The sequence below is a fragment of the Acomys russatus genome, chromosome 9, assembly GCF_903995435.1.
Source record: "Acomys russatus chromosome 9, mAcoRus1.1, whole genome shotgun sequence".
Taxonomy (NCBI): Eukaryota; Metazoa; Chordata; class Mammalia; order Rodentia; family Muridae; genus Acomys; species Acomys russatus.
The window spans coordinates 48,233,162-48,259,614 of record NC_067145.1 but is presented as its reverse complement, the minus strand read 5'-3'; the positions used below and the strand labels follow the sequence as shown (position 1 = coordinate 48,259,614).

Sequence of the window (26,453 nt, the reverse complement as noted above, 5' to 3'; positions counted from 1 at the left end):
TCTTCTATACCAAAGGCAACACTGAAATTAGTGTAAACAAACCTTAAATGAATATTTAAAGAAAAAGTATTTATTTTGTATGAGCTACAGTTAAGAAGTAAATTCTCAGATTTTTCTAGAGTTGTGAGAAGCACTTCTATAATTTGACAAAATTATACAAACGCACACCATAAACTTAGGTGCCATTTTTTTCTCACATTAATACACATATCAACATTTTATTCGCTGACTATTTTGTTAGCATTGATCATCTGTTTTAGTCAGAGTAGGTTTCCTTTCCGTCCGGTTAGCAACATTTTCAAATGTCTAAATGCCTCCCCGCCTCCCCAAAAGGGCGTCAGAAAATCTCAAGTTGGCTTTAATAATGAAGCCAGGAGTAGAAATGACTCTTTAAACATGCTTATGCAAACACAAACCCGCTTATATTTATAGTCCAACAGATGGTCATTAATGCTATGTTTGGCTGATATTGGTACATCTTTTCCTCCGTATGGAAGGCTGCATGAAACTAGGGTTTAGTATCATGAAATTGGCGAGTGTGACCCTGCATCTAAGTCACTGATTTTTGAAGCGCAGCACTAACAGGGCATCTCACTTGTTTTATTTAGAGCAGGTCATGGAATAGTTTACCGTGTTAAAAGGTTAGGCTGCCAGCCTTAAAATCCTTCTTCTAACCCTTGGCCAAATTGGTAACAGTGTATATTCAGAAACTTAACTGAACCCTGGGCTACAAGGCATTCCAGCGCGCGTGTCCCCATCAATTCTATTCAGAATTAAGAATCACGCTAGAATCCCAAGACGGCCGGCCGCGGGCAGGAATGAAAAGCCACTCCTCCGCGCGGAGCCGGCGGACCGCACAAACTGAGGCTGTGCAGGCTTTTAGCAGCGAGGGGACGCCGCAGCGAGGCCCTAAGAACACCGAGACTCGCGCTCCCAGCCCGCGCGTTTCTTCAGAGTGACAGGAGAGGGAGCGCGCGCCGAGGAAATCCCCAGACCAGCCACTCCCCGCCTCCGCTGACGCCAGTCCGCCCACGGTCGGCATACAGGAAGTGCACAGGGAGGACCCGCCACGTTCGTGGCGCCATGACGTCAGCGCGCCGACGTCACGTGCGGACCTTCCGGCGATGGGTGGTTCCGGGCTGAAGTGGGGAGGCGGGACGGGGGCGGGGCTCGCGGCTGGCCGGGGCTGTGCAGGGTAGGTGGGCGCAGACGGAGCGACTACGGGTCGGGGCTGGGCTCAGCGCGCTGCGAACAAAGGAGTCTGCGGCGGTTCCCGGCTCCTGGCTCCGCGGAGGACCAAAAGCTTCGCTGGACTCTGAGGTTCCGTGACTCCGGCTCGGCTTCCTCTCGGCTCCACCGCGGGCGCCGCGGCACCTGCCGCCGAGTGCTGCCCAGGGAGCCTGTCCCGCCGGGGCTCATGATGGGGCTGATCTTCGCTAAACTGTGGAGCCTTTTCTGTAACCAAGGTGAGGCCGGCGGGTTGGTGGACGCGGTGCCGGGAAGTCCAGGTTGAGGTCTGGACCGGGCTGGGGTAGAACTTGGATCTGGAGATTTTGAGAGCCCGGGAGGCCGGGCAGGGGAGACACCTGATGTGCAGATTTTAGCCAAGCAAGGTGGAAACAGATTCCTGCATTCTGTTTGCTGGCCTTTCCCGTCTCTGTGAACCATCCTAGGCTCTGATTAGCCCTAGGAAAGTGTCTCCCCAAGAACCCAAAACTTTCCGTTTCCTTCACACGAAATAGTAGTTTTGCACTGTTTACCTCCCTCTTGTCTAAGCCAGGGCACCCACCTTCACGTTGTCCGACGTGTAACGACATTCCTGTCGTTAAGACTCGGGAATGAGTATTCAGGTGCACAGGTTTCTGAAATTTTCACTCACACTCACAAGCTCTCCCCCTCCGCCGTAGGCGTGGAAAAAAATCTAAATGCTTTCGGTTATGTGTAAGATGTTACGTGGCCGTAATTATTCTAGAACAGGTCAGGAAACACCTAGAAGTTGTAAAACCTGTTCGGAGTCAGAATGGGCTGTGATGACTTGAGAAGAGTCCGTCCCAGACAGAAGCAGAAAGGGGCCAATGGTAGGCTTGGCCAGTCTTTGCAACAGAATGGTTTCCGAGAATTGAGACTTGTTTCTTTTTTCCATTTATTTTATTTTGTAAGGCATGATTTATAAACTACTTTTAATGACGGTACTAACAGTTCTTTGCCATTAAGGTCCTTATCTGTGAACTTAAATCGTGGAAATGGATGTAAATGGGCTTAATTCACTTGTTCTGTAAGTTGGTTTTTAACAAAGCCTTTTTCAAGCTTATGATTCTAAATACATGCAAGCATACTGACTTGTGTGTTTTATGCAAGTACCACAAATAAATACTTATTTTTAAGTAACTTCGAAGTGCCCATCAGCTCCCTGCAATATTACTCGTAAATGTAATGCATTTTCAGCAACTTAACATTTTCTAATGCTTGTAGATGTACTGTGCCAAGTAATAGTTAATATATAGTTAAATATATTGATTACACAATTAACTTGTGTAAATACAAATAAAGTGTGCAATGACATCACCTGTTTATCAAGCCCTCCCAGCCTAAGCAATAAAAATGATCAGTGTTGGTTCTCGCTTTATAGTTTGATTATTGCTGTTGTCTCTGTTCATTAGAGAATTCCGTATTCAGACTAGAAGGGGCAGGAGAGCAATCATTGAAGATGATGAAAGCCTTCATGTGGCCCATATCCATCTTTACATAATTGTATGAGCTTCCAAATCCCTCTTTCTGCTTAGAATTTCTTTATCTTTCCTGCTGAAATTCAGGAACAAGTGGTTGTGTCGCTTTATTCTCATTCATGCTTAATTTCTCACAGTCGGCAAAGCAGTCTTCCAAATTAGACAGAGTAGCTACAGAGATTAAGAACAAACAAGATACCTACACTGTATTCCTAGAACACTCAAGAATTAGTGTAGGAAATTCTTTAACGATATTTGCAGATATTCTAAGTGGAACGATGGTGCCAGAGAAGCAATGGATCATTCCCAGGTGCTTTCCGGAAGCCTTTCAGGGTAAGGTATACCTGAACTTAGCGATGAGTGGAGTTTGGGGTCAATGCAAGGTAGACTGGGTAGAATCAGGCTTGTTGATATAGGCAGATGCACTAATGTATGAGAAGAGAGGAAGGAGTTGGATACGCTGAAGGAAAGTGAGTGTGCGTGTATTAGTCTCACTTTGCTTGCTGAGATTGGACAGGTACTCAGGATCACAGAGGGTCTTACATGCTGACCACGACAGTAAATGCTGCACACAGCAAGCAGCAGGAATCAAGGGAGAATGTGGCCATTAGGCGTTCTCTTGATGTGGAATAATGGGATTGGATTCATATATTAGTCTGGAATTTTTTATTCTGTAGCAACAAAATTAACTACCTGTATTGCCATTTTTCTTTTTTAACCATTGTACACTTCAGTTATTCAGTGGTGCCCAGTTGAAGTTGAATATTGGAATAATATGTATAGATCTTCATTGTACCAGTTAATTTAGAGTTGGGTGGGGTAGACACCAGTGCCAAGATGGTTGTAGGGTGGCATCAGTATGACAGAGCTGATAGCAACCTGGAGACTTCTTTCTCTAATCTTTCTGTCAGTGTGTCCTCACTCTTATCTCATTTTTTTGTACTTTTTAAAGAGCTCTAAGCATCCTTTTATGTGAGATATCTTCCTGGGGATAAGTTTACTAAGCTTTGCTTTGTTTAATGGAGTATGTATTGTTTAATTTTGTAATGGAAGGCTGATAAATTATCACTAGAGGAGATAACATGTGGTTGTCCATATATAAAACACGCATGCTTGAGTGCTTCTGGGTGGCAAATTTACGTCCTCTTAAACCTTTGAAGGGTTTTCTTTTTCTTTTTAACTTAAGTTGCAAAAGTTCTCTACCTTTCAGAGGCCTGGTCTTTTTCTCTCTGTGTTGTGACTGTACACACTTGCCATCAGATTTCCTGCTAGCCAGAAAGACAAATGAAATAAGGCTTTAATTATAGTTTATTTTCATAGCTGAAAAGCTACAACTTACTAAGTCTGCCATCTAACCCATTCTCACCAGCAGATTTCATGTTGTCCACGTGGGCACCAGCAGCTGTTGATTAACTATTGCTTTCCCTCCCGGCCTTTGCCTTAACCTTTGCGTTTGGATGAAATCAGCTCTCAATTCTAGATTTTGGCTTTGCTACCCACCCAACAAAATCTGTTCCCTGTCTTCTGGAGGATATTTGTATGCTACTTTTGAAAAGCCTGCCAGATTTCTGGTGAAGACTCAGTAGCTAGGGAGTTGGTCCTCCACGGACTTACTATTTACTAGAGCAGCCCACTTGTGCTAGCATTAATTGTCTGCGTAATTACTGGTTTCTGGGTAATGTTTATCACTGTGTGTAATTGTATTATAAATTTCTTTGTTGTTTTATTGACTCAGTATAAAGAATCTCCTTGAGGCGTGACCTTTTTTTTTTTTTTTTTTTTTTTTTTTTTTTTTTTTTAAAACTCACTGTGTTATTCACAGTGCCTGGCAAAAAAATTATTAGGGGTGTCAGTTTTTGCCATATGGGGAATTTTATTTTATTCAAGATAAACTTTTGTAGCATGGTAACATATGCATTATATTTTAAAATGAAACAGTGCTAAGGTCTTAATGTGTGAATCAGTCTTCCTCCTTTTTACCATTTCATCCAGTGCTGTGCTCATTTGGAATAGGATGTCTAGTTGGGGATTTGAGCTATGGCCATCAGATGATAGCTCTGTAGCATCACAGCTCTATCAGACGACAGAGGAGAAGGCACTTGTATGCCTGCTTCCCTCCCTCCATCCCAGTGCTACAGACCTTTGGTTTGTTCTCCACTGTTTCATTACTATGATGATAAAATTCAGCTATTCTGAGCCAGTAAGGTTTTTCCTTTGTTACTAGAGTAAAAGTTACATCATCTTAGTTTTCTTTGCACGTTGGCTGAGAGATTTTTGCAGTGCCAACGCTCGGCTGTAACCAAGCATTCTTAGTACATAGCTGTCTCAGCTTGTTTCTGCTATCATTTTAGGAGTTTTCTATACTTATACTATGCCTCCCTTTAAAAGTATACAAATTCAGGCAAGCATAGTGATGTACAACCCTAATCCCAGCGCTTGGGAGGCAGTCAGCCAGATCTGTGTGAGTTTCAAAGCCAACCTGGTCTACATTGTGAGTTCTAAGACAGCCAAGGCTATGTAGACAGACCCTGTCTCTAACCAACAAAACAAAACAAAAAAACCCAAAGAAACAAAACAACAACAAAACTATGCAAATTATTTAAAAGATGCCACATAGGGATCTATAGTTGGGCATAGTTACACACACCTTTATAGTTTCAGCATTTGGGGGGCAGAGACAGGCAGATCTGTTTAAGTTCAAGTTTAAAGCCAAGCTGGTCTACATACTGAGTTCAGGGACAACCAGGGCTTTGGAGAGAGAGTCTGTGCCCCACCCCCAAAAAGGCATGTATAAATTGTATTTTTTTTTTTTTCAATTTCAAATTCCTGGAAATCTATCACCTATCTTCAGTTTTGATGTTCAACTGGACATTTCTTTTACAATTTTGAAGACATTGCCTTGATCTCCAACTTCTGCTATTGCTAAGAAAATTATAGCATCTTGATTTATTTTTCTCTATCTAGTAGTTTTGTTTATTTTAGAACTTTCTCTATTTTTGGTCATTTTAAGTGTCAAAAACATACAAATTCTTTGTATGTCTGCTTTTTCTTAATATCTGTGAACCCTTTTTTGGCATTGGGGAGTTTATTAAGTTTTTTGTTTTTGTTTTTCAGGGTTTATTCCTCTTTAAAAAATTTTTTTTCCTGAACTTTTTTTGGCCAATGTAAGCTAAGATGACTGCCAGAGAAGCCCATGAACATGTTCTTATAGGGGGTAGGGTCTAGTCTCAGGTTATGTCTTTTGTCTTCTGTTCTTCCTGTTGAATATTTTGGCTCAGCAAATACCTTGTTCTTGTTCTGGTGATGTATTTTTGTGAAGGCTGTCACTGGTCTTTTCTTTGACATTGTCTTATGTTCTATTTTTCTTGTTTGATGTAGTTTTGAACAGCTTTTCACATTGGGAGTATTCTCTATAACTCTCTTGCAGCTGACTCTTCCCCTAGCCTGATGGGTTCAATATACTGAGTGATTGAAAGACAGTCAGCCAGGGCATAGAACTCATGGCCTCAAGAGGGCTGAGTAACACTGAGGCACTCCTCCACCCCATAAGAACGTTCATAGACATTTTCCTTTCTCTTAGAGTTAGTACGTAGAAGCGCAGTTTCTAAGTCATACAACAGGTAAGACCGGTATTGTTTTTTTAAAGTTGTTACACTCCCTTCACACTCTTGGCAGCAGTGTCCCAGGGTCTTTACCGGCAACTGATGGTGTCAACCTTTAATTTTAGTCATTCTGGAGAGGGTTGGCTGTGCCATTTTTCATGTTCTTACTTGCTATCTGTAGACAGTTTTGATCCTTTACCCATTTAAAAAATAAACTTTTAAACTTGTTGCCATCAAGCCAGCTCTCTCAAAGTATTTGGCATGGCTTTTTGCTTTTGACAGTTTCAAGATATGTTTATTGAAACATCCTAAGAACAGACCCGTGATAGTCTTTACTAAAATATGCCACCAGAACAGTAAGAAAATATTTACTAAGCCAAAATATTCAACAGGAAGAGTAGAAGACAAAGGAAATAACCTTTCCTCCAGAAACGTTAACTGCTCTGCTGATGTCTGTGGTAGACTTCAGTTCACTTATGGTATGATGTGATTAGGGGTTGAGTGTCCATGTTTTCACATGGACATCCACTTCTTCCATATGATTTTCCGAAGACATTCTCCCCCAAGTATATTCCTTTGGAGCCCTTGTAGAAACTCCGATTGTCATTTTAAAAGGGGGGGGGGGCTTATTTCTGTTCGTTCTTTCTCTTGCATTGGTCCGTAGGCTGTGTCCATATTCTCAGTTATAACCTCACAGCCTTATGTGGCTTTACAACCATGGTGACTTTTAAAGTTCAGTGGAGTCTGGACTTTGCTTAATCTTTTAATGGGAGAAAAAAGAGGAGGGAAAAAAGTTCTCTAAACTTAAACTACTGTTGTTTATTTTCTTCTTTCCACCCACTTTAGGTTTGGTTTTTTTTTTTTTTTTCCCTTGTATTACTAAACTTAAAAGACACGTCAAATGTAAGCATTTCAGAGTTAAAAATGTCCCCTTTGTTACTGATCTAGCCACTCATTTTCATGTGTTGTATTTATTTCATTTATTCAATTTGAAGTGGTATTACATTTTTGTGATTTCTTTTTTGCCTGGATTATTAGTGTTTGTTGCCTAATTTGCAAATCATTTCAGTTTCGATTTTTGAGTCTGTTTGTTTTTGTTTATTCTTGATAGCTTAATTGTGGTTCCTAATTTGTCTTGGTTCTGATTGTGGTAAAACCCACAAAATTTCTATTTTGTTTCACATGACGCTTCTGTAATCTCTTTGGGTCCATGTACTATTTACTTTTGGAGAGGAACCATGTATTCCACACTTGTATAATGTTTTGTGAATGTTCTAGAGGTTAAGGTTGCCTCAGTATTGTTCAGGCCTATCATGCTTTCATGTGTATCTCTTACACAAGAGCACAGTGCTGTGTCTTTGGAACCCATTGTGAAATTTGCCCTCTTAAATTGACTGGAATGCTTGGTGGAACTGATGTGGTAGGATTTGTTTGTGTGTATGCTGAGGTTTGCCACTTAGTTGTTGGCTGTTTTACCTTTGCTTGGTTTCTAGTATTTCACAGTTGTTTGTTTTTGTTTTGTTTTTCTACTTTTAGAGTTAAGTGACTTTAAAATGTCTTTCTTTATTGACTTTTATCTTTTTTTTTTTTTTCAGCATTTTTATGACTCCCTCTTAGAGAATGCATCATAGCTTCTTTGATTAGTGCCGTCAACTAGGAGAGCAAATGCCATATTCCCTATAGAATCCACACACTTGTTCATCACCACTGGTCATTGTGCTGTTGGGTTGTGACTCTTGTTATATCTACATATTTAATAAACCTGGCAGGATATGGTGGCATAGTTTTTGCTACGAAACTCAACTTATTGCCTGTTAAGTTTTACAAGAGGGATAAACTTTTATCTCATTTTTTTCCCATCTTATTTGAATTAGCGACTATCTCTTAACTAAAGTGTCTTTATGTTGGTCATATCTGTAAAGTGTATGTTTGATGGATATAGCATTGTTGGCCAGTTCCTCTTTTCACGGTGTGTGGACTGTGACTGCTATTTTTTCTCCCTAGGGAGACATCAACTGACATTCCTGTCTTCCTTTTCGTTGTATCCTGACTTTTTTTCCATGCTGCTTTCATGGTTTTTCTTCCTTTCTTGCTTTACAGCAAGCCAGCTTTTTAAAAATCTACTTTTTCTTTGACATTTTTCTTTTTGAGTTTTACTAAGCTTCTCAAATTTGATTATTTTTCACATTTCTGTACTCACCTAGTTTACTTTTTCAACTTTTATTTCTATGTTTTCTCAACTTCCTGAATCATTAGTGACGCACATTTAGGGAAGACGTGTAGTTAGGTTAAAAAGAAATAAACTATCTAAAGTCCAGACATTCAGAAGTCATTTCAGGTGCTAAAGATAGTGTTCTGGTCAAGGTGTGAATTGGTTTTCAACTGTAGTCCTGGCCAGAACAAGCGTGGGTTAGAACATATGCGTTAGATGTGCTTGTGCCCTTGAACATCAGCCTTCTAGTGGGCAGCTTGTAAGTTTCCAAGGAAACCCTACTGGATTAGGTCTGAAGTCTGACCATCACTTTTGTTTGGTGAGTTGAAGAAACATATCTCCATTATGTCTGCAGACACTTGAGTCATAAGCAGTTTGTTACTGCGGAGGATGCTTTGCCTGAATTTAGGTCTTTGGTTTACCAGAAGCTTTTTTTCCTCCACCTGACTTTCCACTACCATTTTTTATACTTGTTAAAGTTTGGTTAAGACTTACGTCTTGGCTGAAATGGGGAAGCAGCATACTCAGGCTTGTAGTTTATTGATAAACTGTGTATTTCTACTACTATGTCAAGGAGCAGGTAAGATACAAAGCATAATTACCTTTCCCCTTAGATAATCTTCTTCTTGTTGACAATCTATGTATTTTTAATATCCATGGATTCTATCCTCATTTTAAGCATCTATGAAGGAAGTTTTAGAAAAGTATCATAAACTTTTATTTGTCTCCATACTGCTACTGATATCTATATAGAGCTCAAAGACGACCAGCAAGACAGAATATGTTATCTAGAGCCCCATCCTGGAGTCAAATGCCAGCCAAGATCATCTTTCCTTCCCAGTAGTAGTATAATGTTGGGCAGGCTATATAGTTTCCTCATAAGTAAAATGAAGAGTGATGACATTTGTCACAGGATAGTTATGAATATATATGAAATATGTATAAAACATAGTAGGTCATGGTGGCACACAACTTTAATCTCAGCACTTAGAAGCAGAAAGGCAGGCAGGTCTCTGTAATTTTGAGGACAGCCTAGTCTACATAGTTCCAGGCTAGCAGGAGCTATACAGGGAGACACTGTTTTTAAAAATTAAAATACAAAAGATAAACACTTAGTTTACTTTTTTATTACTCATATTTCTTTCCTTAGCTCTGAGTTGGAAACTATTGATGTATACCTACATGTTACTTTGTGCTAATGGTATTTTATACTGATGGTATTGGAAGCGTTTATCCAGAAGTCTCTTCCAGTAATTGTTGAATCATCAGATAGACTCGATACATTGGACTATACATTAAACAGTACTGTGGCTCCTGAGTGGGACTGGGAGAAGCTAGAGAACTAGACAGGGAAGTGAAAGAGCCTCTAGTCTTTACAGTAATTTGTGTATATTCTGTGGTCTAATGGTTCCACGTGTGCTCATCACCACATCTGACATATTAGTTAGCTTGGGTATATGGTGGTCTCTGTATTTGATACATGCAAAACTTTCTGTGGTCATGGTGTTGGACAAGACATTAATGTGTAGAGAGTAGCCAGCTGGCTTTATGTCATGAGATTAACTATACACATAAAAGAAGTTTATCATTTTATAATATTTTTAACAATATGTAACTTTAATATGATAACATAAATTTGCATACATTATTTTTCAATTTTAAGTTTTTAAAATCATGTCCTTATACAGTGCTTTTCTGATGCTTTTTTTCCCAATAGTATTATTCCATCAGTAAAATGTGGTATTCTGAACCAAAACTTTTTTTTTTTTTTTTTTTTTTTGGTTTTTTGAGACAGGGTTTCTCTATGTAGCCTTGGCCATCCTAGACCCACTTTGTAGACCAGGCTGGCCTCAAACTCACAGAGATCCACTTTTCTCTGCCTCCCAAGTGGTGAGATTACAGGCAGATGCCACCATGCCCAGCTTTTCTGAACCAAAACTTTAAATAGTTTTTTTCATGTTAGTGAAAGTGAAAAGAATGCAGGAGAAAACTTTAATCTTTCTTGATTTTTTTGAAATCTTTCCTTTCCTTATATTTCTTGTTAACCATTTTTCTAACTTTGCATATATACTTGCATGACTATAAACCTAAACTGTGATTCTTCACAATATGTTTTTCTTTTAGTTTTCCTTGTTTGTTTGCATTTGTGGCAGTGTCTTGCTATGTTTAGCCCAGACTGGCTTCCGTGCTCCTGCTTCCCAGCCCTACCACTTTTCCCAAGATTCAAATTGCAGATGTCTGACCTCCATCACTCCTTTTCCTGCCTGTGCTCTGTGACAGCAAATTGAAGTTAACAGTGCTTTCTAAAATGGTTAAAGGTCCATTTGATATTTCAAAATCTGTTCAAATAATGGCCTTTAGACTGTTGGAAATAGTGGGTTGAATGTTTAGTTTTCTGGAGAGTGGCTTAAGGACTTAGAAGTGAGCACACCGTGTCTTGGGAACCAGAGGAGGTTTTAAAATGTGGCAGCACAACATGAGCTATCTAAAGTCTAGTGATATAGTGATCTGTACTTCTATACTGAGGTCAAAATGACATTAAATGTTTAATGCCCCATTAGATTGGTAGCAAATTTGATTTGGAGGACAGATTTCTCCTCATTTTCAATTGATATTGCCTTGATCCTGATAACCTTTTAAAGGGTTTTGTTTTCTTCTATTTTTTTCTTCTTTTTAACCTCTTGGGCCAACAGATATTAAGTTACTGCTGAGTAATATAAATAGTACAGATTTATACGCACCTTTTGGCCTTTGCTTTTCTTTACCATGGCACAAATGAGGGAAATGGTTTCTACTAAAGCAATGTCAGAGAAGTGTCTCTGACACAGAGCTCGCCTGCTTTTGTCTGTGTTTGTATGTGTGTGGCCTGTTGATTATGCCCACTCAAAAAGACAGTGGTATAGAACAAGTGCTGTCATGTTTCCAAGCCTGAGGTTCCTCTTAGACATCACATAATAAATGCTGTGTGGTCTACCCAGAAGCAGCTCAGCCTGGGTGTCAACTGGACACAGACCACTCTGGCAGGGCAGCTTTAAGATGCTCTGCACCTTATTAATGGAAGCATTGCATAAGAGCAATACATTCAGGGTTTTTGTTTTGTTTTGTTTTGTCTTTTTGTTTTTCCTTAGAAGGAAAAGTCTGTATTCAGACCCGTATATCACTTTTACAAAACTTCAAGTAGTATTTGTGAGTTGAACTGTTTCACCATTGACAAACTCCAATAGCTCTTATGCATAGCAGGCATTTGGAGGGAGAGGTGCAGTTACATAATATGGCAAATGGCCTGTTTAAATGGGGCCTTTAGTAGCTGGCCTTTGAGCCTGCTTTCATTCTAGCTGTATATAGGTAGTATTGATACTTCTTCAGAGCTGAGATCAAAATAAAGTTTGTCACTTCATACTGTTGCGAAAGACAGTCTTTTTGTTGGTGTTAGTTTCTGTAGATTTAGGTTGTTGATGACAGGTTTTATGAGTAGGCTACTTTATCTGAAAGATGATATTATGCATTCCTTCACCGTAAGACAGAGCCAAAATTGTGTGCTTTGTTTTAGTTGCCAGAGTTCCCTATAAAGTGAGGAAAGAGGGATCTGAAAGATAAGAGCCTAGTGATTGAACTTGAATGAAATCTGTACCCTGTCCGCCTCCATTCTGCCCCTCCGTTCACACCGGAGACTGGCCTTTCAAGATGACGCATTATGCATAAGTGTAAACATCAGGTGTTTATTACTATGGTCATCACTGTAGTGCAGAATGGTCTAAAGATAGTCACAGTTACTCACCTGAGTGCATCACCAGTGGAGCATCTGGTGCTGCCGTCCCTGCTCCCCCTCTTCCCTGAGCAGGAGTTCTGTGCAGCCAAATTTTGATGTTCCAGTAGCCTTTCTCTCACTACTGCAGAGGTACTGGGTCTGTAGAGCTAGGCTGTTCAAAAGATTAAGAATGCCTGGTGCCAAGCAGTTTGTTAGTTCCTCTGCTGATAAAGAATGTTGATGTTCTTATTCTTTAAGGAACAACAAACAGTGCAGTACGGCAGGGTTGGTTCCATTAGAACCCAGGAATTCAAGCCAACAGAAAGAAAATTAAGTCAGTTACAGTCATTTTGTTGTTATTGTTCTACAACGCAGTTTTTGTCAACATGAAAATAACCTTTGTTGTCTCATCTCCTTGTCCTGTAATATACTATAGGTAGTTCTTACGATAACAAATACACCATTAGAAGACAGAGAAGTTGGTCATCCTGATTGGTCTTCAACTTAGGACCCTCCTGAGTGCTAAACTTACAGGTTGGCTCTGCCAGAGTCAGCCCAGCTGGTTCTTGTTACTTGACAGTTGGTTGTAAGCTCATCGCCATGGTGCTAGATACTATCACAGGCTTCTCTCCTCCAGCTGCCAGCTGTGTTCTTATATTGCTGCTCCAACTGAAGTGTCCCCACAAGGCAGAACTGCACTCTTGATCTAGAGGGTACACTCCAAAAAGCAAGAGCCAGGAGCTGTTCACTTGGCTTCTATTCTGATGGGGGGAACTCTGTCTTTCCTTATTAGCAGGGGCCTGACCTCTTGGTCTTTGCAGATTAGCTAGTTTTAAAAGAATTGGTGCAGAGAAAATGAAGGGAAAAGGCTGCTACTCTAATCCAAAAGCATGGCTTTGTGCAAACAAAATGTTTACAGTGGGGCATGGTTAAAACATCTGCATAAAAGTGGTGCAAGCCTTTCATCTCAGCACTGGGGAGGCAGTGGCAGGCGGATCTCTGAAAGTTTGAGGCCAGCCTGGTATACAAAGTGAGTCCAGGACAGCCTAGGCTATCATAGAGAAACCCTGTCTCGAAAAACAAAAAACAAAAACAAAAACAAAACAAAAAAAAAAAAAAATGTCTTACAAGGCCAAAGTCAGGGAAATCAAAAGGATTTTAATTCCTTGTCATAAATACAAGTTTTACAGTATTTGATAGAAAAGACTCTTTCCTAGTTCTTCTATCTGTGAAGTAAGTATGGTCACCTATTAATGTCAAGGTGAAGATGTGGCTCAGAGAAGAAGCTTTTTTTTTTTTTCTTTTAAACAAATTTTAACATTTTAAATAAATGTCTTAAAGTTAGACTGATGGTTACACATCTAGTGGTATTTAAATAGTATGGGACTACATTCTTGGTTCACACATGATATCATCAACCTTTAAACTATTTTCTAATCTGGTGTGAAATTAGTGATATCCCTGGCATCCCTGGCCAGAGGTCCCATCCTAGGGCTCCCACAGCTACCCATCCCTAAAGGCCAGTTGACAAAACAAAGGAGTGGTGGTAAAGGCAGAAAAGAGTTCACTGTCAGTCAGCACCCCAGGAGAAAAGCCCCAGGCTGGAGAAGGAAGCGTGTCTCCCTGTGTGCTTGCCGCACCTTCCCTCTCTGTCCATTGAAGCACAGTAGCAGCTCCTTAAGCATTTTGCATAGAAAGGGGCATTTTTACATCTATTTTATGCTTTGAAAATTTCATATGTATGGAAGTACTTACATGCACACATACATACGTACATACAATGTATCTTGATCGCATTTACCTCCCATTCCTCCTATAACTCCTCCTCATTCCTCCCAGATCCACCACCAAAATGCCAACTGCCTCCCAACTTGTATCTTCTTTCTTTTTCTTTTTCCTATTCCTCTGTCCTCCCTCCCTCCCCCCTCCACCCCTCCCTCTGCCCCCTCCCCCACCCTCTCACCTATCAAGTTCTAGTTCTGCTGCTCATATATTCTTGCATGTGGGGCCATTCACTGGAGTGTGGGTGACCTACCAGGGACCACACCCTTGAGGAGAACTTAGTCTCTTTCTCTCTCCCCAGAAGGCACCAACTAGCAATAGCTTTTCAGCTAGGGGAGGAGGCTTGTTGAACCCACTATGCACCTAGAGGAATCTGGAACATACTCTGAATAGATTTGGGGGGATTTTCTATCATTCTCTCAAAGTGGATTTCAAAATATGTGCCACGTACCAGAATAATTAGAGGGGCCTAGTAACTGCTTATAACAAACTGGTTATTTAGTGCCTGTCATCAGAATGGGGAAGATGCTTGTTGGACAGTGTCAGCAGAAACATCCACTTAGAACAATTACAGAAAACACATTTCAATAAAAAAACCATTGAAGACTAAGTAATTGCTTTTACCTCTGCCAATTAATGTAAAGTGAAAATCTGTCTGCTAATGGAAAGAGCAGTGCAGTTTTCAACATGAAATGTTATTTTTAAATGAAAGGCAAAAATGTCATTACATGTAGGTCAGAAATTTTGCTTAACTTAAAGTTAACTTGAATAGCAGACTTTGAGCAGGTGTGTAGAGCCCACATTTACATGCACAGTTTAAGTCGAAATGCCAGAGTTTTATTTGAGTGACTCTGCCTCCACTAAGAGGTGACCAAAGTCTTTGTTTCTAGCTAGCCAGTCTAAACATGTTTACAGGAAGACGCCATAGAAAACATGATAGTGGATTGTTCCACTCCAGGCAGGTCCTCACTGCATAAAGATTCCTCCCATGATACCTCAGTTGTGGGATGAATCTGTCTCATTTATTTTTGCCAATGTACAGGGAAGCCTATGGTATACTGTACAGTAGTGTAAATGTTCATGACTTTTTTTTTTCAGAGCACAAAGTAATCATTGTGGGACTGGATAATGCAGGGAAAACCACCATTCTTTATCAATTGTAAGTATCAGTGCCTGCTTATTAGTTCTTTTTATAAGTAATAAGATATCATCCTTCCCAATTTTAATAATGCAATAGTTAGGCTTAAATGCGTGACTTTTTCTATTTTACTAAATAAAGCGGTAAAATAAGATGTCCTTCACTCCCTAAAGGCTCCACCAAGTGCTAGCCTTCTGACTTAGAAAGGGGGAGTAAAGTACAGATTATGCTGGGCGGGCTGATGGAAGGATGCCCACTAAGTCTTCCCAAAGGAGCCCACTCTGGGAAGCTCTCCCCGCCGAGCTTTGGGACTGTTAAATAGAGCCAGACTTGTCTGAAGTGATGGTGGGCAAATGCTACTTTAGTAGCTGTCAGAAGGGAGAGGCTTGAAGTTCTCAGAGATACATTAGGCTCATCTTCAGTAAATGTTAACACCCAAGAGTCCACTGCCTGAGGATTTCCCATTATTCCTTCACAGCCAAAGAAATGTTAAGCTGTGCAAATGGGTTTATATACTCAGAACACTTAATAAATAGTCACACGAATCTTTCCTCTCCCTTCCTCATCTTGTACTTAAAGCCTCCTGCTTTAGGGACTTTGTTATAGTCAGCAGAGCAATTCCGTATGCTGCAGGAGACGCTGGGCTCAATTCCTAGCACCACAAAAGAAGTGTGCAAACAGTCTTGTATTGTCAGCCTTCAGCTTGCCGAAGATGCACACATTCCCAGTGCCTGACTGTGCCATTTTTAGTTACTTTATGAACAGGTTTCTTCTTATGTGCTACAGTTTCACAGTTCAGTCATTACTTTTCCTTACTATATTTCATACATTAATTAAAATGTGTTTAATATCATTTAGCCTTTAATACAAAGCTCAAATATTCCCTGAAACTTCTCATCTTTGATAATAGTTTTGTACATAATGTCAAATACATAACATATTAAAAACTCAAGAGAAAATTATAAGTGTCTTCAAATACATGATATGGAATGTTATCAACAAACATGCATGTTGAGTAAAGTAATATAACTTAAATGATCCATAAGATAATACAAGTGACGTGAGAATATTCTAAATTTAGTGCATTTTAAGTAAAATAAGATAATGCAAGTGATATGAGCATCAAAATTCTAAATATAGTTTATTTTAAGCAAACTTTCTATTTGCTTGTGGCCTTAAGATGTAGAAGGATATGCCTAACCTAGTTTTCTATGGCTGTGCTCTCACCTTGGCTACATTGACACTCAGCAAAGTGACAGAGAGAATATTACTGAGTTGTTGCTACTCTCTGCAAGCATTGTGGTCACAGTTATCCAGAAACTGCTCTTTCAGGAGGGATCATTGGTTCGCATCAGATTGATAAAATAACTGCTAGTGTGGACATTTTGTCCACGGGCATGCAAACTTACACCACAGTGTTTCCATCTCTTTGTGTCGGGCCTGCAATTCATCCCATTAAAAAACAGAAAGGTCCTCAGGGATGGCACTGTCTACATCTTTATGTGTACAGAAAGTCTCTAAGCGTCTCTTTTGCCCCTTACTGATTATTATGATTGGTACAAATAAGGACAGTTGACTTCTCTTAAAAACAGAGATAAAACGCGCTTGGGGTTCTCAAGATTTACAAAAGAGCTTTCAATGGTGTCTTTCAACAGCTTAATGAATGAAGTAGTTCATACTTCCCCAACCATAGGAAGCAATGTCGAGGAAATAGTCGTGAAGAACACTCATTTTCTCATGTGGGACATTGGTGGCCAAGAGTCTCTGCGCTCATCCTGGAACACCTATTATTCAAACACAGAGGTATGCCAACATTACCTTTGATTTTAATTTAATTTATTTTCAGGGAATCAGCATAGGAGATGGCTAGGCTCTAATGTGATATATTGGTAATTGCCTTTAATAAGAAACTCAGATTTTATTATAGAAAAAAAAAAGGCAGAAGAAGTGCTAAGGAGTCTGTTCTGGTCACACAGTGTTTCACGGCTGAGACTTGCACAGAGGGGAATTTGGGAGTAAGATCCAAGAATGTGCTTGGACTTTTCCCCCTATGAGGGTATATGAAGAGGCAGAATAGTCACTGAAAACATTGAAATGTAAACCTATTTTCCTAAAGTCAAATAAATTATATACATGCAAATGTGACTGACTGGCACAGAACTTGCTGTATACCGCAGGCTGGCCTGAGGCTGGCTTGCTAGGTTCTTGATTGTCTGCCTTCTGAGGACTGGGATTGGAGCTGGGCATCACCAGGGTCCCTCTGAGCTGAGTGCGTACACTGGCTGGCTCAGGTCATCCTCACAGTGCTCCATAGGCAAGAGAAATCTGACATTGGCTGAAATTAACACATCTTCCTACAGTCTCAGCACTTCACACGAGCATCTGGTTTGGGAAGGGATAAAATATTTTGAGCATACTTTTTCAAATTGCATCCCAGATTTTCAGGCTTGCAGGCCATCCCCAGCTGTCACTATCATTTTAAAGGTTTTTACACTTTTTTCTCTAGGATTAAAAAATGGCCAAGAACATAGCATTTCTACTATATATTAATTGAGTGTTTTGAAACATGGGAAGAATTCTTATACCAAAAGTAAAGTAAATAGAGGAGTTGGGCAGGAGAAGCCACTCTGAATATATTAACTTGCGCAAACTTCCATTGCATGAGAGAACAATTACCCAGTGCTCAGTTTCTGACATGATTGTAGAAGGCTCAGGCCTGTGAGTGAGTGACTAAGGAGCACAGTGAGCCTCATCCAGAGAGAGGAGTGTGCTGCGTTATGGTGGGCCTTGAGAAATGTCTGCAGGGCTCCACAGAGGAGCAGTGTCTAAGCAGGGAGCTGCCCATGGTGTCCTATTGTCACTTACTAGTTCAGTATTTGGGGGATACATCTCTATTGTCTTCATTTGTGCTTGTACGCCTGCCTACAGGCAGGTCTCTGTGGTGCTCAGGTGCGAGTTTTGAGTTTCATCATTTAGAATAGTGGTGTACAATTGTGCATGTAAGCCTTCTTTGTAAGGAGATACAGCTAAGAAACGGTGTTTTCTAAAATGACATTTTGAGAAAATTGGATCTGGGAGAGAGTATATAATGCAAAGAACTTTTGGTGCACAAGTTTGGTGCATACATTTTAAAAACATACTTTGTGCACCTGTATTACTCATATGGTTTTCTGTGTGTGCTATTCCAATGCAGTGCGTGAGCCAGAATGGCATGCTGCCAGCATGCAACCCTTGTAATGGCCCTGAATTATCTTCTTTGCAGGGGTTGGGAGGGACAGAAGTGGTTGGTAGGTAAATATGGTTATAATCCAGCTGAGTACACATTTGTGCAGTAAACTACTACTGGAAGAATAGCAGCATTTTAACATACTCTGATAAAGAGTACTTTTTCAGAGTTTGTTGTCAAAGCATATAGTTAACTCCAGCTGTGAAGAAAAGCAGTTCTTACACACAAAGAGGTTAAAGATGATTCAAGCCAATCCAAGTGCACTCAAAGCACTTCGATAGGGTACTTTTTGAAATTGCTGACAATCTAGCCTTAGCCTGGGTCCAAACAAAGATGCCTTACTACTGATGCTATTAGCATTAAGTATTTTTCTAGTAAACCATCACTACAAGTATATCTCAGTTACCACAAAGAATTTATTGCAACACACCACCATGATCTGTTACGTTTGCAGACCTGGATTCCAGGAAAAGATTTTATGGTGTGATGTTTCACTGATCACTTTGTTCAACTTGTAATCTTGCATTGAGAAAGCTGTTTTAAGATGGCCTTTCAAAGTGAGCATCTCCATTGTAATGCAAGTGATTCCAGATGTTAATTCCTGATACCTTCCTCTCATTAACCAAGTTATTTCTCAATATTCTGCCTATTCTTTGCCTTGGTCCCTCACTTGCTAAGTCCTTCTAGCTTGTATTGAGATTACTATTCTCCATAATTTTATAGTTATCCTGTAAATTAATTCCAGCCTCTCTGTTGTAATTTGGCTTATCTTAATGTCCTATGTGATACATGGCACTATTTACCCTTGTTTTTAACCCTTCTGCATAGTTTGGTTTAGTGGCTATTTTTCACGATTTTCTTGTTTGTACTTAACAAAGTTCTTTTTGTTTAGTTTTTCATTTGCTTGTATTTTTAATGCTTAAGATCTACTGTAGATACACACACACACACACACTCGTGCACATCTTTCATCCCACCCCGACACACAGCTGCATCCACAGATATTCTCCAGTTTCCTTGCCATTTTCCTATTCCACCTACATCTTAGCATATTAATGTCAGTGCATGTAACTTAGTACCCTTCAGCACACTTTCTTCTTGAGCTTTTATTGCTGAGATTCTTTTTCTTTAAAAAAAAAAAAAATGCCATACTTGTTATTTTTTTAAAACATACTTAGCTTTTTTTTTTTTTTTTTGTCAAAATAACTCTTCCTTTAAAAGGCAAAAGACCTTATACATAGAGTAGCCAATTACTGATTGTCTAAAATTCAGTGGTTCTCAACCACCCCCCCCCAAACCCTTTAATATAGTTACTTATGTTGTGGTGACCCCCCCCCCCACCATAACATTGTTTCATTGCAATTTTGCTACTGTTACGAATTGTAATGTAAGTATCTGATATGCAGGATAGTTGCAACCCACAGGTTGAAAACAAATGGCTTGAATGGATGGTAGAATAAGGATGAGGAAATTTAATGAAAGAATGTAAATTCCTGTCTTGCTGTAAACATTTCTTTTCATTACACACAGTCAGGAACTTGGTAAAGTTAGATTGGTCTTGCTTTTTAATTGCTGAAGTTGCAAGTAGCTTTTTTGTTAGCACCTGGATCTCCTGCTGGTTGTGCTTCCGTGCTTGGCTCTCCCTGTTGGAAAGGCACTGGAGTTGTATGGCAGTGAGGACACCAAGTGAGAGCTAATGTCACTGCAATGGTTTTTGCAGAACACTGATCATGCAACTTATTTTCTTCCTTTATTTTAAAATTGCCTTCTAGTTCATCATTCTTGTTGTCGATAGCATTGACAGGGAACGACTGGCCATTACAAAAGAAGAATTATACAGAATGTTGGCTCATGAGGTAAATTTTGAAAATAAATCTTTAAAACATGATGGAGTAAGTTATCTGTGTATTGGTTTTGTTCTATGAATATGATTAATGTGAAACAATGTTGGTTATTTCATCATAAGCAAAAACTATATATTAACCTGAGTCAAAATCAAGCCTGTTAATTTGCTTGCTACAACTATTAAAAGTTAAGTATTATTTTTTCAGAATTAAAGCTACTGATTCACGCCTTTTTAAAAACGATAAATTGCAATTAGAGACATATGGTGGGGAACCAACAAAACTTAAATGTCTTCCAGCCAAGAGTTTATAACTTTAATGAATAATTGAGATAAAAAAATTGACAATAAACATATTCTTGCATGTGCTGTTTAACATAAGGTATGAAATGCATTATGAGATCTTTGCCGTCTGATTTTTTTTGCTTCTCAGAAGTATCTAGAATCTTAAATGTAATGACTGTTATCCCTGTGCATAGATGTGCAATATTAAATTACATGTTTTTAAAATGAATATCTTTCTGTAACAAACATTTTTTACATTTGAGTTTTAAAATTAATTTTATAAGTTGGCATACAAAGTAGTAGTCGATACTTAATGGTATTTTCTTTTCTTAATTAATTAATTTATTCATTTATTTATTCATTTCACATCCCAATCATAGCCACCTCCCTCCTCTCCTCCTGGTTCCACCCTCCCTCTTCCCCCATCTTCCTTCCCTTCTCCCCAGAGAAAAGGAGCCCCACCCCCACCCCAGCCCATGCCAGTACACCAGGTCTCATTAGGACTGAGTGCATCCTCCTCCCCTGTGGCCAAGGGGAAGTGATCAAAAAGTGGGCAAAGGAGTCCATGTCAGAGAGAGCCCCAGCCCCTTACTAGGGGCCCACATTAAGACAGCTGGCAGCGTCTGTGTGGGGGGCCTAGGTCCATGCATGGTCCTTGCTTGGAGCTTGAGTCTGTACAAGCCACTTTCCCACAAGACTCTCACTGCTCTGCCCAATGTCGGCCTGAGTCTCAGTGTTTCCATCTGCTGCCGGGTGGAGCCGCTCAGAGGACAGCTCAGCCAGGCCTAAATGGTACTTTCATGCAGTGTGTCATTTTACTTTGTTCATGACCCCCTCCCCCACTGCCTGCCTTCACTGGCCCCTGTCTCCTTCTGCTGGTCACCTTCCTCCCTACAAATAGTCCTCCCTTCTGCCTTCATGCCACATGAGTTCCATTGTTATTCTCTCCCTCCCTTTCTGCTCCCTCAGGATCTGCCCCTCCCCTTCTCTTTCTACTTGGTCATTTCTGCTTTGATGATTGCTATGCTTATGTACGTGTGTACACACACACACACACACACACACACACACACACACACACATACACAAACACACATACCAATTTAAAACTAAATCGTATGTATGAGAGAAAATATACTTGTCTTTCTTAGTCTGACTTATTTCTTTTAGCATAATGATCTTCAGTTCTATCCACTTCCTTTAAAAAGTTATATTTCATTTGTCTTCATAGCTGAGAGTTTTCATCGTATGTGTATCATATTTTCTAATCAATTACTGATGGACATCTAGACCGCATCCATTTGGGGCCATTAATGATCAGTACAGCATGTATCTCTGTGGCCTATTGGCTTGAGACTTCTTGAAGTGACTGCCTAGTAGTATATAGCTGGGTCATATGGTATATTTTTTATTTTTTATGGGAATTCCATACTGTCCACCATTGTGGGTGCATAGATATTCACCCTCACCAGCGCTGGAAACACATTAGATTCACCCATGTTAATATTCACTTAGCTTAAAAATATGCACATAGCTGAAGTGACTTCAGCAAATGATTTCAGAAGTGATGACATTTCACTGTATGAGTCTGTCACAGTTAGTCTGTTCTGTCATATTATGTCATGGCATTGTGATTGCTGGTAAAACAAAGCAAATAAATGAGAAAAGCCACAGGGAACACCATTTGCTGAGTTAAAGTTCTGTGAAGGTTAGTACCTCGTTCCCACCTGCATAAAGTACCATGCATGTAGTATTAAGTCAGTGTTTACTCTGAGGTTTATTGTCTTTTCAATCTGGCTACTTTTGTCCAAAAATAAAAAAATAATTGAATTATCTGTCTTACATACATGCTTTGTTAGGATGAATCATGAAAATGAGATTAAGATTATTTTAAAATTAAATGTTAGTACAAGATTATTTGAAAATAGTGGTGTTTTACTATAACTAGCCAGCAGGGTATACTTTACACCCTCACTTCATAGTTTAATTTGTTTTATGGTAGTTGGCACATTAATTTGATTCATGATTGTTCACAAGTTTGAATGTTTTGTGTCAACTGCAGGATTTAAGGAAAGCTGCAGTCCTTATCTTTGCAAATAAACAGGACATGAAAGGGTGCATGACGGCAGCTGAAATCTCCAAATACCTCACCCTTAGTTCAATTAAGGATCACCCATGGCACATCCAGTCTTGCTGTGCGCTGACAGGAGAGGGGTAGGTATCTTGGGGTTTCTCGAAAGGTGTTTCTCAGTTCTCAGCAACCTCCGTAAGTCCTGGTCCTCATTGCTTTGACTGTTATCCTTAAACATGGGTTTCATATTGTTTCTCAGGCTTGGGAGCTTGAAATAATACTAGTGAGCAATTTACCAAAAAATTCTTCATATTTTCAACAAACATGCAATATTCTTAAGGCAAAAGTAGCTTTGGAGTTAAATGTTCAAAATTCAGGTTTTTTGTTCATCTGTTGCTTTTATCATTTACTTATTAAGCAAAACTGTAATGTTACCTGAATTAAAGAGAAAGCTTTAAAAAAAAATTACATGTTTTATGAAAGGACTTAACTAAGTCAGTCTTCTCCAAGAAAGCATCTCCTGAATTATCATGAGTCCTTTCAGGAGGCATGCTTCTAGAAGAAACATTTGGCAAGTGCCACTGTGGCCTATTCTTGCTTTTCTTTGAATGTGACTGTAGATACTGTGTCAAGGAGAGGCTGGTGTGTCATGTATGACTACTTAGCTCATGCCGAGGATCCTCATAGCAATCTGACTACTTGGTTTTCTCATACTCAAAAAAGCTGGCAATGTAACAGCTAGGTATAGACCCTGTTACTTTCCAATCTTTAGAAATTGGGTGAATAAAAAGTTTCTGCTATTTTTTATAGTGATTATAGCTCCTTTTAAAGGACTGAGTAGGTATCGTATTTACAATCTTGATGAGAAAACAGGACAAACTGAACCATCAAGATGAGACCAAAGGGCTGGAGAGATGGCTCAGAGATTAAGAGCACTGTCTGTTCTTCCAGAGGTCCTGAGTTCAATTCCTAGCAACCACAAAGCGACTCGTAGCCATTTATAATGAGATCTGGTGGCTCTCTCCTGGCATGCAGGCATACTATCTAACTACTGCATAAATAATAAATAAATATTTTTTAAGAGATCGGACCAGAACAATTTGCCACTTTGTTTAAATGGTTAAGATCATTTTGCTTGAGTGACACTTCCATTAAAATTGCACTTAGGACATTATTTGAAGGTTGTCTCTGATGGAGGCTGGGGAACTGGCTCAGTTGGTCAACTGCTTGGCCAGCATACACAGAGCTCTGGGTTCCATCCTCACTGCTGAACATACTGAGCATGGTGGCTTATGTCTGTAGGCTTAGTATGTGGAGATGGGGTCAAGGCAGCAGAGTGAGAAGCTTAGCTTCATTCTCTCTGCATAGAGAATCTGAGGCTCGCTTGTGCTGCTTGAGACCCTGTTCCTTGCGAGGATAAAAAGAGGTTGTCACTAATACATGTGAATAGCATTTGACTGTAACAAGAACTTTGAGTAAGGCTTAACATTAATAAGTATGGCTTCAATCATTCAGCAGAAAGTTTCTAATTTCTAAAATACTTTTGCCTTTTGTTTAGGTTATGCCAAGGTCTAGAGTGGATGACCTCCAGGATTGGTGTGAGATAATTTTTTGCTTGAAAAAGACTTCTCTATTTATTCCGTGACATGAACATTTTTCCTAATACCTTTGGCTGCTGAGGCAGCAGCATGTTTAATTTATAACAACACAAACCTCTGAGCAACACTTGAATCAAGTGCCGCTGTACTGGAACATAGAGATGTTTTCTTACCTTTGTTTCAAATGCACTAATCTTCAGTCGGATGAGCGTACCATGTCGCTATGTTTGCAGCAACAGAGCTCTTCTGACTGCGTGTTCTAATTATTTGGTGACTGCCTTGTAAAAACTGTTTGTCATATGGTTCCTGTTATCTGACGTTTGTTATGTCCTTTAACCACCAGTTCCCTTACTTCTCGGCCACCACTCCCTCCTTCCCAGGTACTTACTGGTGTGACAGAATAGTAGCAGGAATTGTCATGTACTTTTCCTCCAGCACTAAACATTTGTTTCTCTACAAACCCTTCTCATCTTTTAGACAGAATTAATTACAACAAAGAGAATCTACCTAGAAGCTCTTTGTGTGTGTAAGAGTAAGCATCATGAATACTAGCCTTTAAATTTCCCTCACCTCATTGCATGTCATAGTATAATTTTAAGTTGCTCTTTGCATGGGGATTAAGTACTCCATTTATTTATGGGAGGAATTAAGTTCTCTTTTGTGCCAGCAGTATTTGGTTAGAAGCTAATCAACGCGAAGCCTGACTTTGAAAGCCCAGCTTCAATGATTGTGGTTCCATTTGATAGCTGAAGAGCCTTCTGTGTGTGTGTAACTGTCAGACTTCAGTAAAACACACCAACATGAAGTTACAGCTAGGACACTGGGAGCGTGTTTTCTATCCGTTCACTGCCTGCTTTATTGTCAGCAAAACCTCAGCTATTTTGTCAGAGATACCACATCTGCTTTGGGCAGCAGCCAAAGACTGAACAGTTCTTTTTATTTGTTAGATTTGTAGTAGCATCTGTCAGAGCATCTTTATCACCAGCAGTATATTACTGAAAGGCAAAATAACATGGCCTTTCCATAAATCTGGCTGAGGATGATGTGAGAGAATCTTCAAATGCTCCCTGTCCCTACCCCCTAGTCTCTGTGTAGGTAGACTTGTGTCCTGAACTCTCGTAGGGTACTGCTGAATCTAACCCTAGCTTAGAAAATTCCCAGGACACTCAACAATCATGTTCGTTCGTTCGTTCGTTCTTTCTTTCTTTCTTTCTTTCTTTCTTTCTTTCTTTCTTTCTTTCTTTCTTGATAGGGTTTCTCTAAGTACTCCTTGTCCTGGAACTCACTAGGTAGACAAGGCTGTTATATTCTTAGCAACATAAGTGGTTTTATTGGTTACAGAAATGAACAGAAAGACCCTAATGCACCAGGCTTACTGGACGGTATTAACAGTTCCCAAAAGTTGAAAGTGAGAGTGAACTCTTAAGGAAAAGGCAGACAATTGTTGTCATTAACCCCGTCTAAGTCACATGTGTCACTTGCTGTGTGAAGGGGATAAAATGTGTACTAAGGGTGGTTCTTCGCCTTTGCAATGTTTTTTTATTTGGATCAAAATAAGCTCCAGTGTTCATAAATACCTGCTCAAAATTGGTATTTTAATTTCAAGCCTTTTGTATGTAAGTTGCCTTAAATTTTACTCTCTTTTCAGGTGTACTCATTTGTTACATTTAGTTAATTTAGTTGAACTTACTATTTTTAGTGTTTGCACCCTTGATCTGAGAAAGCAGCCAGAGGAAAAGTTTTCTGGACTTTGGGAACTTGTTCAAACTTTGAATCTTTTTCTTAGTGGTTCTATGCCAACTAGAGGATAAGTTTAAGTGTGTGTGTATGTGTATGTGAGTGTGTGTGTGTGTGTGTGTGCACGCGTGCGCTAAATATAACTCATAATCAAAATTGATAGAGAAAAGCAGATATAAATTAATGTCCATGGTGGTTGTGGGGTGGGGGTGGGAGCTGAGAAAATTCCTGTTACCTAAAGCACATTTTGCTTCAACTTTACTTCATTATATTGTTTATCATAATATAAAAATTCTCATAAGCCAATGTTTCTTCTTATAAAATAATTGCCTCCGTGTATGTAATAAGAGTGGCTTGTTCAGTTTTCCTCTATCAGATAATACGGTTATTTTTATATCACCACATCAGCATTATATTGAAAGTGTTTTTAATAGTTGATTGTATTTTGTTAAGCGGCTACTAGTATAGATGCAGATTTGCTATCT

The 26,453-nt window shown here is 39.6% G+C and overlaps 1 protein-coding gene across 1 annotated transcript; it reads left to right on the top strand.

The window, feature by feature from the left end:
* Positions 1 to 1,172: 1,172 nt before the first annotated feature.
* Arl5b (ADP ribosylation factor like GTPase 5B) lies at positions 1,173 to 24,881 on the top strand. Its single transcript, XM_051151287.1, has 6 exons — positions 1,173 to 1,466; positions 15,169 to 15,229; positions 16,864 to 17,011; positions 20,207 to 20,290; positions 22,625 to 22,776; positions 24,192 to 24,881. Exons 1-6 carry the CDS (start codon positions 1,418 to 1,420, stop codon positions 24,238 to 24,240), a joined length of 543 nt encoding a protein of 180 aa, XP_051007244.1. The 5' UTR covers positions 1,173 to 1,417; the 3' UTR covers positions 24,241 to 24,881.
* The last annotated feature ends 1,572 nt before the right edge of the window (positions 24,882 to 26,453 follow it).

Excerpts from the sequence above, each read along its gene's own strand:
- Arl5b (XM_051151287.1), top strand. The coding sequence starts at position 1,418 with ATGATGGGGCTGATCTTCGCTAAACTGTGGAGCCTTTTCTGTAACCAA. Across the intron at positions 15,230-16,863 it reads ACCACCATTCTTTATCAATT|CTTAATGAATGAAGTAGTTC; the intron begins GTAAGTATCAGT and ends GTCTTTCAACAG. Across the intron at positions 17,012-20,206 it reads CCTATTATTCAAACACAGAG|TTCATCATTCTTGTTGTCGA; the intron begins GTATGCCAACAT and ends ATTGCCTTCTAG.